Source organism: Mastacembelus armatus, chromosome 15 (genome assembly GCF_900324485.2).
Source record: "Mastacembelus armatus chromosome 15, fMasArm1.2, whole genome shotgun sequence".
In the NCBI taxonomy this organism is placed as follows: Eukaryota; Metazoa; Chordata; class Actinopteri; order Synbranchiformes; family Mastacembelidae; genus Mastacembelus; species Mastacembelus armatus.
In genome coordinates this window covers 14,068,360-14,080,963 of record NC_046647.1, presented here as the reverse complement: position 1 = coordinate 14,080,963, position 12,604 = coordinate 14,068,360, and the positions used below count along the sequence as shown (strand labels likewise).

General features: G+C 41.5%; 3 protein-coding genes across 4 annotated transcripts in view; 1 reads left to right on the top strand and 2 right to left on the bottom strand.

Annotated features, from left to right (window-relative positions):
- The window catches only part of fam149b1 (family with sequence similarity 149 member B1), a 12,580-nt gene extending 11,379 nt beyond the window's left edge, over positions 1-1,201 (top strand). For both annotated transcript variants that reach the window (XM_026309913.2, XM_026309914.2), the window contains 2 exons: positions 1-51; positions 216-1,201. The exon at positions 1-51 is cut by the window's left edge and continues 84 nt beyond it. In XM_026309913.2, coding sequence (XP_026165698.1) covers positions 1-51; positions 216-298 — 134 coding nt within the window. In that variant the 3' untranslated portion in view covers positions 299-1,201. The remainder of the gene's footprint in view (positions 52-215) is intronic.
- A 2-nt stretch (positions 1,202-1,203) lies between these two features.
- On the bottom strand, positions 1,204-3,177 carry dnajc9 (DnaJ (Hsp40) homolog, subfamily C, member 9). The gene is made up of 5 exons (XM_026309915.1): positions 2,858-3,177; positions 2,510-2,650; positions 2,015-2,269; positions 1,640-1,726; positions 1,204-1,546 (listed from the first exon to the last, which is right to left on the bottom strand). Exons 1-5 carry the CDS (start codon positions 3,029-3,031, stop codon positions 1,433-1,435), a joined length of 771 nt encoding a protein of 256 aa, XP_026165700.1. The 5' UTR covers positions 3,032-3,177; the 3' UTR covers positions 1,204-1,432.
- Positions 3,178-4,404: 1,227 nt separating this feature from the next.
- ndnfl (neuron-derived neurotrophic factor, like) lies at positions 4,405-12,165 on the bottom strand. The gene is made up of 4 exons (XM_026309857.1): positions 12,144-12,165; positions 9,281-9,538; positions 7,150-7,274; positions 4,405-5,960 (listed from the first exon to the last, which is right to left on the bottom strand). Exons 2-4 carry the CDS (start codon positions 9,457-9,459, stop codon positions 4,504-4,506), a joined length of 1,761 nt encoding a protein of 586 aa, XP_026165642.1. The 5' UTR covers positions 9,460-9,538; positions 12,144-12,165; the 3' UTR covers positions 4,405-4,503.
- Positions 12,166-12,604: the final 439 nt, after the last annotated feature.

Below are 12,604 nucleotides of genomic sequence, written 5' to 3'. Positions count from 1 at the left end.
GGCACTCACTCAAAGATGAGGAGGAACCAGACCGACAAACCTCTGTCCCAGGTCAGTAGATCAAAGAGGCTGATGAAATTCACTCCGAGTTAAAGTTCAGATAAACCATGAAACTCAGAGGTTGCAGCTTCTGGCTTCAAATCAAACTTACTTAATAGAAAAATGATTTAATGTTCATTAACTTCAGAGGTTTTTCTTCTTCCTCTTTCTTGTAGCTCCACTGGCGCCTGTGTCAGTCCCACCTCGGTCTTACACCAGGGGAGGCATCTCATCCAGAGCCAGCAGACCTGGCCTGTAGTTAGTCCCCAACCTCCAGACCCTTCAACCATTCATTTTTACACACCACAACAAATTGCAACACCCTGCAGCATCTGTGCCCACTAAACATTTTTGTTTTACACGAGTAGCATATTTTTTCATATTATGCTGCTTTGGTAAACTTTTTGTTAAGAGGCCTATTTTTGTATTTTAGAAATCAGCTTATGTGGCTGCCAAACACAAATAACTCTTGAGTAACTCCATCGTATGTACAGTTTAAGTTTTATGTTTAAACATTTGTACTGTGTATATCTACTTGTGTACTGATCTATTTATATGTGAACGTACTGTATATTATCCTCTGCAGTGTGTTGTTGTACTGGTAAATGACTATGCAGGGAATAACACATCTACCCAGACAGGGACAGAGAGGATACAAAGCACTTTTAACCATCTCTGATCCTGCATCAGAGAGTTTGGTACTGTATCTTTTATAAGGACACATTTTCCAACCATCAAAACTTAAAAACAATCATCTCAGAGCCTCTCATTGCACACACAGGGCCTTTGGTTGCCTTGCTCTCTGTTAAAGCTCAGTTAAAATCATATAACTCAGAAGAGGGAATGTGGTGGCTGTTTCAGCATCTGTTTTCACTACTGCACCTCAAGAGAATTTAGAAATGCAAGAGGCACTTACTGTATAGAAAACTCTGTAAATAACTAATGGAACTCAAGTCTGTGTAAAATACCATATTTCATGTAAATTTAGCTTTATTACACAAGCAAAGCCAAGTTGGGATTGCTTTGACCATTAAAGTTACTGCACAGTTAATGATATATCGAATCATGCTACAAAATTCAAGCTTGACAATCAGAGCTTTTCTTCAATGGATTTTCATTGATTCTACTTTATATGAAATAATAAAAAGCTGTGCACAAATTATGTATATAAGTATTAATGTGTTTTATTAAGATTTGAACAACACTGCATTTACATTTTAGTAAGCGTTGCATAAAAATCTACCGACACTATGAGAAGACATACAGAAGGGAACAATTAGGCAAACATGAATTTAAATGTGCTTTTAATATAAAAAGGTCTTTTCCTGAACGAATTATAATACCTGTCATTTATGTACATTTTATCTACTGTCATCAGAGCCTGTATAGCTTTTCACTTTTTTTTCCCTCTTTGGCCTCTTTGGGACTTCCCACTTTTTTTGGAGTATTTTGCTTCTAGGTCAGACAAGAAACTGTCATAATTCTGCTCTCTGGACTTCTGTCTTTGCTAGAAAACATAAAGAAAGAAATTGATGTACATGAAAGAAGGAAACAAACACAAACATCACAAATTGTTTACTTAGCCACATGCATTTCTTACCTTAAGCATCATCACAAGACTATCATCCTTATCATCGAGCCCCATCTCCTTCTGCATTTCCTCTGCTTCTTGTCGTTCTCTGTCAGCCTGGTGGGTCAGGTGCAACAGTGCACATTATGGTTACTGGATGATATTTTAAAATACTAGAGCCAATCCTGCATGTGTACATAATGTGTGTGTGAGTATACATGTGTTACATAAATATAGGGCAGGGTACAACATGTAGTCAACAGAGTAATCTTAAATGGCCACATACTGAACATCAACTGAATGAAAATGCATTAAGATTTTGGGGCTCTTGATTATCATGTAGACAAATAATTAAAGAAAGAAGATGTTAAATATTTCTGGCATCGACCCAAACACATTTCTCACCCGCTTCCTACGAGCCCTCTTCTTCTTTTCACTCTCCTGAGTAAAGGCTGGGAATGCTGTGATTTCTCCACTCTCGATGGCAGCTTGGATGATGCTGCAGATCCTGGGCTCGTCTTCCTGGGAGCAGCACAGAGTCGAAGCTGTGATGGAATCCATATCACCCTTGTGTTGCACGTACAGCTGGATCACATCCTGACGCTCCTCATCTGAGCCCTTATATTTCTTTTCAAATTCAATGATGTCCTGCACTGTAATCTAGGAGAGGATGGATGGAGAGGTAGACCAGGGTGCCAGGACAAATAAAAAAAATGTGTTAGTTGTTGATCAAGGTGATAAAATGACATTAATGTGCAACTGACACAAAAAACTACAAGAAAAATATTCTGTTTGTGTCAATGCACCATTATTACTGTGTACATTTCACACTTATTGTACCATGGTAGGTGCAGCGACACAAACTCATGAACCCCATTTACTGTATATGATTTTAAACACCTTAGGGAAGAGTAGTCTCCAGTAGTCTTCCCAGCAGCGGTCTTGACGCAGGACGTCAGACTCTTCATCCACCACTCCCTGCTCATCATAGACAGCCCGCTGGTCCTTATCGCTCAGCACCGCATACAGCTTTCCCAACACCTGCAGGCCAACGCAGTCAGGTGAGACTCAGAGCAAAAACATCTCGGCACTCCTACAGATACCTCAAATGTGTGATAAAACTCCGCACAGCGTACTGGTATTATCAGTACTACTCACAGCAGCTGGCTCTACTTCAGTTAGTGTTAGCTAACGAGCTAGCTAACATTAGCTAACAGGAGCTAATATCTAACAACAGGGGCGGTTTACCTGAAACTTCTCTGTGGCCAGCGGGTCCTCAGGGGCCCGGTCCGGGTGGACTTTGAGTGACACTTTGTAGTAGCTCCTCCGGATCTCTGCCTCGGTCGCCTCTTTGTTGATGCCCAGCACCTCGTACAGGTTTGAGGTCTTGAATAGCTCCTGGCACCGCTCGAGTAAACCCATCCTGACAGTCCTGTCTGAGTATTAATCTGTATTTACTCTCAAGCGTCTTGACCGACGTCTCACAGCTAAATGTTGCGGTTCACTACGCAGCAGTAGCTAAACTCCTGTGTGCAACATTACTTTGGCGCGCTGACATGCCACGCACAGCCGCACGTACAAAGACGTATTTACGTCACAAACGTCAGATGGTAATAAGGATAGAATTTATTTTCATATATTTTTAATCGATTATTATAGCTATCATCTTAGCTATTATCTTATTTTATTTATTTACAGTTGTTTATTTTATGATTATGTTTTTTCATATCATTGTAGATTGTAGTTCAGGCTATCTATTGATAATTTTTTAATTATTATTTAAACCTTACCCTGACTTCATTTTAAATACATTTTTGTAACATTAATTCTAAGCCTATGATTAACTGATATTAACACCTTACACTGTTATCAGCTGCACTTTCTTTGTTTTTTGTTTTTTTCCACATTAAGTATTAAGTTAGTATTATTATCAGAGTGGAATAATATTTGTAGTACTATTTGATCTGTCTTATGCAGCTATAGGATTGCTATTTGGTAAATTGAAATAATTAGTTGAAAGAGATACATGTTTTTTAAAACATGACAGGCATAGTAATTCTGAAATAATATTTAAGTTTCTTTGCATTGTTGCCTGACTCTTCCATTTTTAATCCCCCTTAAAATACATGCCACAGATTAGTATCGCACACATCTATTGCTGTGGAAACACTTTAGTATCATGAAAACCATTTTGACACTCAGTTTACACCACTGAGTCTAGAACATACAGATACCCTTATATTTATTGGTTCTTTCGAAGCAGCACAAGAATACATCAAAGACAATGAAGCAAGTCACTAAGTATTTTTCACTGCTTCATGCGAAAGCAGAACACAGATATACACACTGACTTTGAACTAAGCATCTGTAGATTGCACCCATCTGTGTTTATAAGCCTGTACAATATGCAGGACTGGAGATATATCCTGCAAGCCCCCCTGTCTCAGATGTTATCCAATTATTGCCCCATCTGTTTCTGTTGCATATTTGGCACAGTCTCTGTTGTTGTTTTTGTGTTGACTTTCTGTCATCACCCTCTGCTGTCCTCTGTACTCATCACAAAATAAGCACTTGGACAACTGGCACATCATTATCATGAATGACAATGAAAAACAAAATGACAAAAGCACATGAGTTCTGTTGTAAATGTTATGAACGTTTGCTGGTGTGCAGATCTTTCTCATATGCTCTCCATCCACCTGCATGCACAGAGCAAGTGGAGTTTAAATATAAGAATTACTCCTCCAGAGGGAATGTTTCCTTGTTATGGTAACAGTCTCTCCACAACTTTCAAATGGCTTCGTTCTCATGGTCAGTCTTTACAGCATGTCCATGGCTGATCCACATTCCCCTAAACCGGGACAGGCTACAAATCTCCTGTAGGGGGCGTCAGCTCAGCATTCTTTTCTGGTCTTAACCATCTTGCTGGCGTACTTAATAGGGATCCCCCAGCGTCTCATTAGATAGACATCAAACACATAGGTCATCCCTGGCTCCAGGCCCCCGATCATAGCTGTAGTGACGGCCCGCCGAGGATTCAGCTCCTGGAAATACTTGCAGAGAACCCTCTCTGTGTCAGAGCGAGACTCTGGCCCCAAACAGGGTGCAGTTAGAGCTGATACTCCCCCAGCCTCTGCTTCATGGCTTCCCAGCTTTCTGCGGTACACGCAGTACAGGCTTCTTTCCTCTGTGCCCATCCAAGCCAGAGTGACAGTGTTGCACCCACGCAACCGGTTGAAGGATTTTATTTGCAATGTGGAGGGCAGAGATGGTAACCCTCTGCGGTGATAGGCTGAGGAGATCTGCATTTTGACTGAAGCCATCAGACCTCCTGGTGAGGCTGGGCCACTAGCAGCAGAGATCTGTTGTGAGGTAGTTCCTTCTCTCACTAAGTGGATGAGATAGGAAGGACTTCCCTGGAGCCAAATGTGTACTAAATCTTCTCCCACAGTCTGGGAGGTCAAAACCTGACCTTTACTGGATACAGTCACCTTGACCTTTTCACCTCCACCACAACTCTGCAAGGTGAGGAGCCCACTCTGCTGCCAGCCCCGAGGATGGAAACTGAAGAACTGCTCCGAGCTGGAACCTCTACCATGGAACGTCACCCACCTCAGCTCCCCTTCTCTCAGCGTGGTGATTGCTGGCAGAGCTTCCTCATGCGTTTGAGCAACTGTCCCCTTGTATGCCATGCTGGTCCTGTTTAGCCTGTCAATTACAAAGACATCAAAGTAATACTTGGTATCAGGCAGGAGCTCAGAGACTGTGCAAACACTCTCTGTCCCCTGACACACACACTGGAGATCAGTGTGCTCATCAGTGAGGGAAGAAAGTTGACTCTGGGTTTCAGGATAACTCTCCCACTGCTGCCACCACCACTCTTTCAAAATTGGCCATGCTGTCACTCTCCTCCTCCTCTTCTTCTTTTCTTCTTTCTTGTTTCTGTCTTTATCTCTGCTCATGCCCTCTCGGGCGCCACAAAGGCTGGGGTAGTTTTGCTTTGAGTTGACGAGGACACAGTAATCATAATTCTTCTGTGTATGTGGGAGGCTGGTAAGAGAGGTGCTGGGTGTCCAGCTGAGGGTGACACTAGTCATGCCTACCCCTAAAGTGTGAACTCGAGGGTCAGTTGGGAGCAGAGGGAAGGTGCCTGAGGGCCCCAGGCCTTCATGGAGGTACACTGTAGCTCTAGTGTTCTGCTGTTTGGAACGCAGCCTCAGGATGTAGATGGAAGCATGGGGATAAGAAGGACCACTGTAGGTGTCCACTGCATTGCTAGTGCAGCTGTATATTTTCTCCTCAGTCCCAGGACCTTGCCACCACACTTCTGGCATGCTTTTTTTGGTGCTCCCTGAGAGGAAAAAAAGAGGAGATTGTTCTAATTATATTAATAACCAAAGTCCCACCCCATCCTCAGTTTTTGAATTTTGCACAGAACCAGAGTAGCTATTTCCCACCGCTTCCACTCTTTAGGCTAAACTATGCTTATTGTGTCTTGTGTCTATATTTACAGGACAGACACAAGGGTGGTACTGGTCTTCTCATCTAACTTTAGGGAACTTTTTGCACATAAGAATATTGCAAAACATCAAACAATTCCTGTAATTCCAGGTTTAGAGGAGGTTAATAGCTTATGAGCAAATTGAAGAGTGAAATCTACAGTTAAAAACTTGTGACCCTGTTTCCTGGTATGTGATCACAGTATTTTCATACTTCATGCATACTTCATACATGTACACACATTATTTTAGGATACACAAGCACTACAAAGCACTTTAAACCAATAACAAACTGCTATTGTAAAGAAAATACTGAGTGCCCAATAATATGAACTTTTAAATAAATAAAATGTCAATTGCCACTTCAAAAAAGGTTGCCAGTATTTTCATTCATAGCTAAAATATTTTTATTTTGAAGTACACACTTTTCACATGAGTGATGCAAATGGCAAATAAACCCGTCACCACTCATCTTTACTGTTCAGCTCTCCTCGAAATGAGAAATCGCTCCTCAAATGAGACCACATGTTACGGAATCAAAGTGAATAATTCAGGCTGGCGATGGGGACTGATGAGCTCTGGGTCTGAATGATTCATGTGTCATTTTATAACTTCATAATGTTACTTTACCATGTAGAGAAACTTCTTCAGTTAACCTGAAAAAGTGCTCGTGGAACACTTTAAAGCATATTTTCTTATCCAGAAATCTATGCATTTTTCTAGGTTAGAAATACGATCTGATCATGATTTTGGCATAACCTCAGCTTAAAGTTATTTTGTATTATATCTTGCTGTTTTCCTTTAAATGAATTTGATTAGATTGGCTTGCTAGGCACAAAACACAACATTGCTTATTTAATGTTTAAAAGAAATGTATGGCAATGGGACAGTCAGATGTTATTACCTGCACTGTCTCTGTTCATGCTCCAACAGTTAAACTAAAGCTCCAAACCTAGTTGATTGTCTTGCACATGTGGTGATGATGTTCAGGGTAAACTAAACATCTCAAGGTGCAGTTTGTGATCTTACTGTGACACTCACACTGCAGGCTCTTGAGGGGTTTGTCCTTCAGGGTGCGGGCGGACAAGCTCCATTCAATGGGAAGGTCACAGGGGCTGACGGTCACCGACAGTGCTGGAGCTTTCTTCTTCAGTGTGAAGTAAAGCCTATAAAGGAACGCCAGAAATAACTGCAAGAAGCTGTTGATTCCTCACAGGGAATGTCAGAAAGATAACATGCTGTTTCCATTCAGATGTAGGTGATGGATGAGGAGTTATCTTCCAGTGCACAATGTGCAACTCTTTCATTTTGTGGGCTGATTTGCAGATATGGTGGTCAGATTGTAATTTTCTTCTCTAAAATTTGGCAAGTTCAATGTCGCAGCTATTTCATACATTTTCCAATCGATGTCTTTCCATTTGCCCACATGCTGATCAGCTGTTTGATAGCGGATCAGAAGAGGTGACCTGGGAATCAGATGATAAGGCTGCATTGACAGTTTCAGATGGTTATCTGCCTGCTTGCTGTAATTATCTGGGACTTAGTATAGAAACTATCATGTCCCTTATTGGGTTTAGATCTCTTAAGGGCAGTGTTACTGCATTTTGTATTACATATTTGCATTTTAGAAGGCAGTTCAGGACATTTAACATTCATACTGTGTGGATCTGGTCTGATTGTAATTCAAACAATCACTGTTTCAGTCAGTGTTAAGAAGTGCGTGTCTTAGAAGTCTGCTGCTTTTAACTCAGTCCTCCAGACTGTTGTGGAGAATATCATTTCTTCACAGTTGGTTAACCTTCATGAAAATCAACTAACTGCATGGGGTTGTGTTAATAAATGTTTGTTCTCCTTCTTACAAAGAACATTATTCATAATTCTGTGCAGATGGCAGATGTTTCCAAACAGATGTGTGACACTGTCATTCTCAAGGGCGCTTTGCGGCTTATTGTAAAGAGTGATTAATTTTTGAATCAGTGTTTTCTCTCCAATGTTTGCAGTGTGGTTCTGCATGACTGCACTGGTGGACAGACTGCAGCACACAGGGTGATGCATTTCCCAATTTTGAGCTCCCAGTTTCAGAAAGTGAGCACTGGCACTGTTGTGTGCATATGGTTCAGGCCAAATGGGCTCCACTTCCTCTTGTTCTATTTACAGTGGTGCTGCTGCTGTCTCCAAAAAAGGTGGTTAGAGGATGGCTGATGACTTGGTATTGAAGTGGGAACTCTGATGAGCAGGCCTCAAGAGAGGCCTCATTTTGTTCAGTTAAAGAATAATTGAGTGTAGTTTTAAGAACAGTCATTTAGATTTGGTACGATATAATGCAAATAATTTGAAACTCTTGAGCTCCGGTACATTGTTATAGTTATTCACTATTTGTTAGTTGTCCTTAGCTGTTTTTGGCTTTCAAACTCCCACTGGCCTGTGAATTGAGCTCAAGCACCCTCTCATCTGTCCCATTCTGTTCATTTTAATGGATTTCAATCTGGAGCTTATCAAACATTATTAATTATGTATTAATTGATGTCTTTTGAGACACAATCACACGTGCAGGTCCAGGTTTGAGCTTTTTTCTTCTTTTTGTGTATTTGGTTACATATTAATTTCCAACCACCTGTAGTGGCAGAAATCTGACATTTCAGCCGTTTATCTATTACTTATTGATTATTTTGACTTCTCTGTTTTCATGCACCGTCATTCACAGTCAGTTGTGTAACTAAGTACATTTACTGAAATATTGCACTCAGTAGATACAAGTTTGAGGTACTTGTACAAGTACACTAGTGGATTATTTCGATTTTCCACAACTACAAATACAAATATTCTTTTTACTCTTCTACCTTCATTTATTTAAAAGTAACAACAAACACATTATTATGAAGTAGGGTATTTTACATTTTCAGTACTTTTAGTATGTTCATACAAATACATTTGTACTTGCGTAAAAGTCTGAATGCCTGACTTTAACTTTCTGCATTGTAGTGAACCTTCAAAACACCTGAATACTTCTTCACAGCACATCATAGTCACTGCTGAGTCAGTGGGAGTTTTTGTTTTTCAACTAAATCATTACTATTTTCTAGTTGAGTAAAGTAATACAAAAATGAATCAATATTAAAAATATTCTTTATGAATGTGGATTAACTTTCCACCATCTTGTGCGTAACCCTACCTGCGGGTCCGTCCTTTGGGGAGAGTTATAGAGGTGATCTTTCCTTCTGGTAACCATGTAGTGGGGCGAAGTGGCACCTCATTCTCAGGTGCCAAACCTGAGTGCACCTGGGGCCACGAAGACCCAAAAAGCAGTACCAAAGCTGCACTGAGACAGCAGGACAGGGACATCAGTGCCATCGTTGGCTCTTGCTCTCTGTCTCGCTCTGGCTTTGACCTCCACAGTTACCACGTCTTGGATGTCTTCAGGCTCTAAAATCTCATGGTGAAAAGGTCAAGAACATCAACCGGAGCCCGTCAATTACATGCACGCACACACACACACACACACACACACACACACACACACACACACACACACACACACACACACACACACACACACACACACACACACATTAATGCACCCACACTCATAATTTCCAATGTACCATTCACATAGACACTAAAAAGCTATAGCGGCTGATGATTCAATGATATGAAGAAACATCCTATTCAGACAGAATTATTCATGCAGGGGAAAAGAAATTGCCATGCTATATTACTCTGGGATATGCGTGTAGCACAGCTTGACACTTACTGTATAAAAAAAATCACCCATCTCACCATTTTTCTAAGTGTGAAGTGGGTTGCTAATATCACTAAGCCGATGCCTTTACATCTACATTTCTATTTTTAGTTTTGGAGTTGAAATGGGTCTGTTCTCCAAATATCTTTCATCATGGGTATTAGTGTCTTTAAATCAGGAGAAAGTGACACCTTACTGACGTGGAGAGAGATATACAAACAACACCTGGAGGGGCTCTGATGCAGTCAAACCTGATCAGCACAGACAAATGCAATGCCTAACAAAAAGAACTTATATTTCTGCATCTCTCTTTCATCCCCTTCTTTCTTTCTTTAAATAAACCCTTTTATGTGTGTATTTATATATGGGTGTGATTGTGTGTGTGGTTGCGATTTAGTGATAGTAGATAGGATGATTACAGGTCTCAGTGTTCTCCCCCCCCCCCCCCCAGAGAAAACACATTTGTTCAAAGTCACACAGTCTTCACAAACAGACTCCCCTCCTTCCTCTAACAAGGTGTATTATGTCAGTGCTGTGCCCTACAGATCAAATGACAATCACAGTGGAACCACGGAGGCGGATTCAGAAGGTACATCTGAGTCTTTTGGGCCCCGGGACGCTCTGAGATCCAAACTCACAAACCGTCGCACATCTACAAAGTCACACAGAGGCAGCTGCTCATTATCCTTGCACAGAAAAAGGGGAGTGAACAACCCATAAAGCTTTAACTGAGAGACATGCAGCGGGAGAGAGGAAGATTGAAATGGGAGGGAGTGGGGGAGAGGAAGGGGAAGCTGGGGAAGGGAGGGCTGTGGAAATGGAGAGCAAGAAGAGGAGGATGTTGGATCCTAGAGTAATTAGAGGGAGGGAGACAGAAAAAAAAGAGGAGAAAGTGCAACTGGAAAAGTGAGGATTTGAATCTGCAAAAAAAAAAGAAGAAAAACATCATTGCCATGCAACAAGGCTGCAGTGGATTTGTTTCGGTGTTTCAGCCAAACGCATGAAGCTTATTGGTGTTTACTTTAGCCCACATGTCGAAGGAGTTCTAATGTGTCACATATTGCTAGACCAACCTCACAGCCACTCTCGCCCTCCCCCTCATTCAATCTTCATAAAGACGTAGACACAAAAAAGCTTGGCGGGCTTGTTTTTTCAAAACGCACCCGCTGATAAAATATGCATATGTCTCCTCAGCAAATTATGGCCAATTGAATTTTCATAAGGCAAAAAGGCTGGGTCTTACAGAGAGAGGGAGCTTAGTGAACTTAACTACCGCCCTCTATAAATAAATACACCCTCCCCTTTAAACACAGGAGCTCATGACTTTGAAGGTCCAACTCAGTCTCTGCTCGGCTTTTATTTTTGTTTTGTTTTTTACTCTTTGGGTTTTAATTAAAGATATCCCAAGCCTGTTCAATTTCCTTTCTTGCTCTTCACCTCTTCTTTTTGTCTGTTTTTCACTTCATTTGGCCTCCTTATTTAGAAGTTGATGCAGGCTCAGTTTCAGAGGTACAGATTGAGTGCTGAGTGCTATCTGTCTGCACATTGTATTAGCGATCTTCTATCTCCCTGCGCTCTAGCAGGACCATCTGCCTTCTGTTATCTGTGGGCAGGGACAGATTAAATGGCATGGGGTGGTCCCTGCAGGATCCGCTGTCCCCCTAAACTACTATGACCAAAAAGCTGGTCTGTGCGGGTTGATGAGATGATAGTGGGGTAACATGCAATGACAATGGAACTTGATTTTATATATATTTTATATATATTTCAAATATATTAAACCTTCTGTCATCTTCCTTACATTCATTTGTGTCTGCATCCCCTATTCACATTGTCTTTAATATATTTCACATACTTTTCTACGTTATCCTGCCCTTTCTTGAGTCATAGTTTTTCATAGTTCATGTCCATTCTTTGTGATTACTGTCCCATTTTAGTCATACTTTTGTCATATGACAATAATTATTGGTAGTGAGAGAGAAAAGACAGGTACAACAATTTATAAAATGCACAACAGATGAACTTGGCCTTTAAACATGCAAAAATATGATGCTGTCAAAGATAAATACCATACTGCAACAAATGAAAAGTGTCCCGAGACGCCTTGCATCTGTCTGAGCTTTTTTAAAAATCCTCCAGAGGCAACACACTCTCATTCAAAAGGAATTGATCCTAAGAAACAAGTTGCTGACTTAAACATCCAGTTGAAATTTGAGACGCTGATGCACTTACACACAGACACACACACATGCTCTGCAAGGACAACAACATGCATGCATGGATGCATCTCTCTTACCTTCTCTCAGTGCACGCTCTCCCTCTCCAGCGCAGATAGTGAGGGATGGGATCAAATGAGACAGGGAGCAAGGATGGAGGCGGAGGAGAGGGGGATGAGATCCGGTCGCGAGGAGAGGAGGAGCGACAGCAGGTTGTTGTTGGGTGTTCCAGTGACTCCTTCTCCCATGGGCTGCTGATCCCGCCCTACTTCAGGAGGTGTTTCTTCAGGGCTTAGGTGTCCCTTTAGGGCTGTCCCAGCTCCTATGTGTCCTGATGTAGTGCAAGACTCCCCCAGGCACTCTTCTCACTCTTTCTCTCTGTCTCTCAGTCCTTCACACCTGGGGGCTTGTCCTGCTAAACACTGTGTGAATGTCATCCAGTCAGTGATGCCTGGATCCCCTTCTTCTCGTTGTGCCTCTGTCACTCTTTTTTCACCTCCTGTTCTTTTCACTTGTTCCCTCTGTTTACCTTCTCGGGTAG

What these genes read in the sequence shown, in the direction of transcription:
- dnajc9 (XM_026309915.1), bottom strand. Translation starts at nt 3,031, where the DNA reads ATGGGTTTACTCGAGCGGTGCCAGGAGCTATTCAAGACCTCAAACCTG. An exon ending in TGGCCACAGAGAAGTTTCAG is followed by an intron (nt 2,651 to 2,857) that starts GTAAACCGCCCC and finishes GTTGGCCTGCAG; the next exon opens with GTGTTGGGAAAGCTGTATGC. An exon ending in GTCTTGTGATGATGCTTAAG is followed by an intron (nt 1,547 to 1,639) that starts GTAAGAAATGCA and finishes TATGTTTTCTAG; the next exon opens with CAAAGACAGAAGTCCAGAGA.
- ndnfl (XM_026309857.1), bottom strand. Translation starts at nt 9,459, where the DNA reads ATGGCACTGATGTCCCTGTCCTGCTGTCTCAGTGCAGCTTTGGTACTG. An exon ending in CCCAAAGGACGGACCCGCAG is followed by an intron (nt 7,275 to 9,280) that starts GTAGGGTTACGC and finishes GTTCCTTTATAG; the next exon opens with GCTTTACTTCACACTGAAGA. An exon ending in ACCCCTCAAGAGCCTGCAGT is followed by an intron (nt 5,961 to 7,149) that starts GTGAGTGTCACA and finishes TTTTCCTCTCAG; the next exon opens with GGAGCACCAAAAAAAGCATG.